This window comes from Pteropus vampyrus, unplaced genomic scaffold (genome assembly GCF_000151845.1).
Source record: "Pteropus vampyrus isolate Shadow unplaced genomic scaffold, Pvam_2.0 Scaffold198, whole genome shotgun sequence".
NCBI classification, from domain to species: Eukaryota; Metazoa; Chordata; class Mammalia; order Chiroptera; family Pteropodidae; genus Pteropus; species Pteropus vampyrus.
In genome coordinates, this window is record NW_011888979.1 from 208,695 (window position 1) to 211,561 (window position 2,867).

At 34.6% G+C, this 2,867-nt stretch overlaps 1 protein-coding gene across 1 annotated transcript in view; it reads left to right on the forward strand.

Moving 5' to 3' along the window:
* LRCH1 (leucine rich repeats and calponin homology domain containing 1) overlaps positions 1-2,867 on the forward strand; it is a 109,863-nt gene that overhangs the window by 50,137 nt on the left and 56,859 nt on the right. Inside the window, exons 9-11 of the mRNA XM_023537753.1 lie at positions 485-621; positions 1,388-1,515; positions 2,642-2,666. Coding sequence (XP_023393521.1) covers positions 485-621; positions 1,388-1,515; positions 2,642-2,666 — 290 coding nt within the window. The remainder of the gene's footprint in view (positions 1-484; positions 622-1,387; positions 1,516-2,641; positions 2,667-2,867) is intronic.

Consider the following 2,867-nt stretch of genomic DNA (forward strand, 5'->3'; position numbering starts at 1 on the left):
TTAAAAACCATGAACACATTCCTTGTACTAGTTCTGAGGTTATGCCAGGCCAGATACATTAAGTAGATAAGAATATTTTGTAATTAGCCTATTATTCATATGCTAGCAAGTACTGCTTGAAAACATTTAAGTTAAAACATAAACATATTCTGGGTGGTGTGGCTTATTTCGATTGTTTTGCTGGGGTGGGGAAGACTTTTTCAACAATAGGTATTATAAATGTCAAGTATTTCCAGATGTTACCAGAACTAATAACAATTTAATCAATTAAATTAATTGAGCTTCTAATGAAAGATTTCCCCTCCCCTTTGTTAAAATATTATACCTATACATATACTGTATATTCCTGATGTAAACTTGCTTTTGATTATGCTAAATGACATTTCTCCTGATGAGCAGAAAGTAAATTTTTGAATATTTGATCATTTAATCTTATTCTTTTCTGAGTTTTTTTTCTTTCTTTCTTTTTTTCCTATTCTTTTAGAGCTAGTAGATCTTCCCTTGGTAAAGTTTGACTTTTCCTGCAATAAAGTGCTCGTGATTCCCATTTGTTTTAGAGAGATGAAGCAGCTGCAAGTATTACTACTCGAGAATAACCCTTTGCAGTCTCCTCCAGCACAGGTGAGGGGCCTGGCAAAAATATACGGGATACGCTCTCAATGGTACTTAGGCAACTCTCGGCACAGCCAGTTTTTAAATAGTCTGCTGATTTAATATTGTATTAGACATGATCATAAACAGTCATAGTCTCTAAAAGGATGAATCCTTGGGTGAGTCTGAGTATAAGTTGTGTTCTGCTGTATCAAGTCCATTTACCAGCATTTGGCTCACTATTCTGATCACTGTAATCCCAGAATTATACGTTTGACTATTTTACTATTTGTACATCCATTTGAAACATTTTTATGGAGTGTATGGCTTACAAAAAGAGTAATATATTCCATACTTTAATGTTAGCTGGTAATGGAGCTTAAACATTTTGAAATATGATTATTGGTTATATAGAGACAAGATTCAAGCTCAAATATTAAACTATTTTAGAAAAAAATGAAGTATGTCTACTTCCAGAATCGGAACGTCACCAGGTCAGTTATCGGCCTTCTATACTTTTTACACTATGTGTTCTTAAACACATTTCTGTTAGAATTTTGCATTTTAATGTAAGAAAAACTACAAATTACTTGAGTATGGTTTTCTTTTCAGAGTGGAATTTGGAGGAAATGACTGCCTAAATTCTTGTATTTTCCAGAGAGGTCAAATTGAGTGTGGATGGTTGAAGTGTTATTTAAAACGAAAATGCAAAAATTAAAATATATAGTCAGATGTCTGGAGTTTCTATTTTGTTTTGCCATTAAAAAGTAAATACGTATTACGAATTTCTCTACAGATTTGCACAAAGGGCAAAGTGCACATATTCAAGTATCTGAGCATACAAGCATGCCAGATTAAGACTGCTGACTCCCTTTATCTCCACACAATGGAGAGGCCACAGTTACACCAGCACGTGGAAGACAGGTGAGTGTGACTGTCCTGTCTGAAAGCCCTTGTTTAGAATTTGCTTAGGCCAAGCTGTTTCAGGTAACTAACTCCAAAAATCCTTTTGCTCCACTCAACCAGATTTATAATTCAGAGTTTCAGAAATTTTTGGAATAAAAAAGAGAAAATTGATGCTGTCGATAGTATTTTGACCACTCAAATCTTATCCACTCTCTCCTAATCAATAATCAGTCCTTGTTAAGAATTGTGTGTGTGTGTGTGCATACTAATGGGTGTGTGTATATCCTTATAAATAAGATCTGTAATATAAATATAGGCATTTTTTGCTTATCAATTAAAACAATGATATCAAGCTCAGACATGCCTTTTTTTTACTTATTAACTTTTAATATGCTTCCAGAACATTGTTCAGAAAAACTGCAGGCTTTATTTTTTAAATTCTCTTTAAAAAATCCAGTATACATAGTTTTGCCATTTCCTGTTTAGATGGAAGTGTTAGAATCTTTTTGCACATGCTTGGCCTTTTTGTGGCATAAATTGGGCCTTGAATTTCAGAGAACAAAATTTCCACATTGAACACACTTAGAGAAACACAGATTGTTTTTGAGAAGTCTTCATTGCAGGAATCTTTCCTTAACTTTATACTAAAAAAGTAAACTAGTGACTTAAAATCTCAATCTACCTTAATGGTATTGATGCAGGACAGGGCAAATTTCCTGGAGTTGGGGGACACCAAGCCCTGCACTGAGAGAAGAGGGTTCTTTGGCGGAGAGTATAGAAAGAATTCAACACACACGCCAAAGTTAAGGTCAAAAGGAATGTTTATTAAAGAGAGGGAAAAGCAAAGACTAGATAGAGAAAGCAAAGACAAAAATCCAAGACAAGGAGATAAAGCCCCGGGTGTCAAGGGATCCAGTTTATATATCATTCTTTAGTTCCTGTGAATTATAATTTAAAGACATTTTTTGCCCTTTTTTTTTTTGATACGGACATACAGTGAGGAAGGGGAAGAGTATGAAGCCTGAAAGGCCTGCTAACAGTTCCCAGCCTTTAATTCATAGGTTCCCTATGGTTTAAAATGAACAATTTTATTTGTGTAAGGCAGCCACTTAAAGACTGTTTTTTCCTGTTTCCCCTTCCACAGGTGTGGGGAATGGGTTGTTAGCAATCCCAGCAGAAATCTTTCTTTGTTCTGCAGGTGTCCTCCTGGCCTTGAAAGTTACCAACATTTTAAAACATAAGAAGTCAAAGCAATTAGGTAGTTTTTGCTTTTTTATATGCTAGAATCAGTAAAATAAGGAAATTTTTAACTGTTTCAAAAAGCAAGCTACTCGGTTAGAGTGTAAATCCATGAAACTCTGAACACAAAG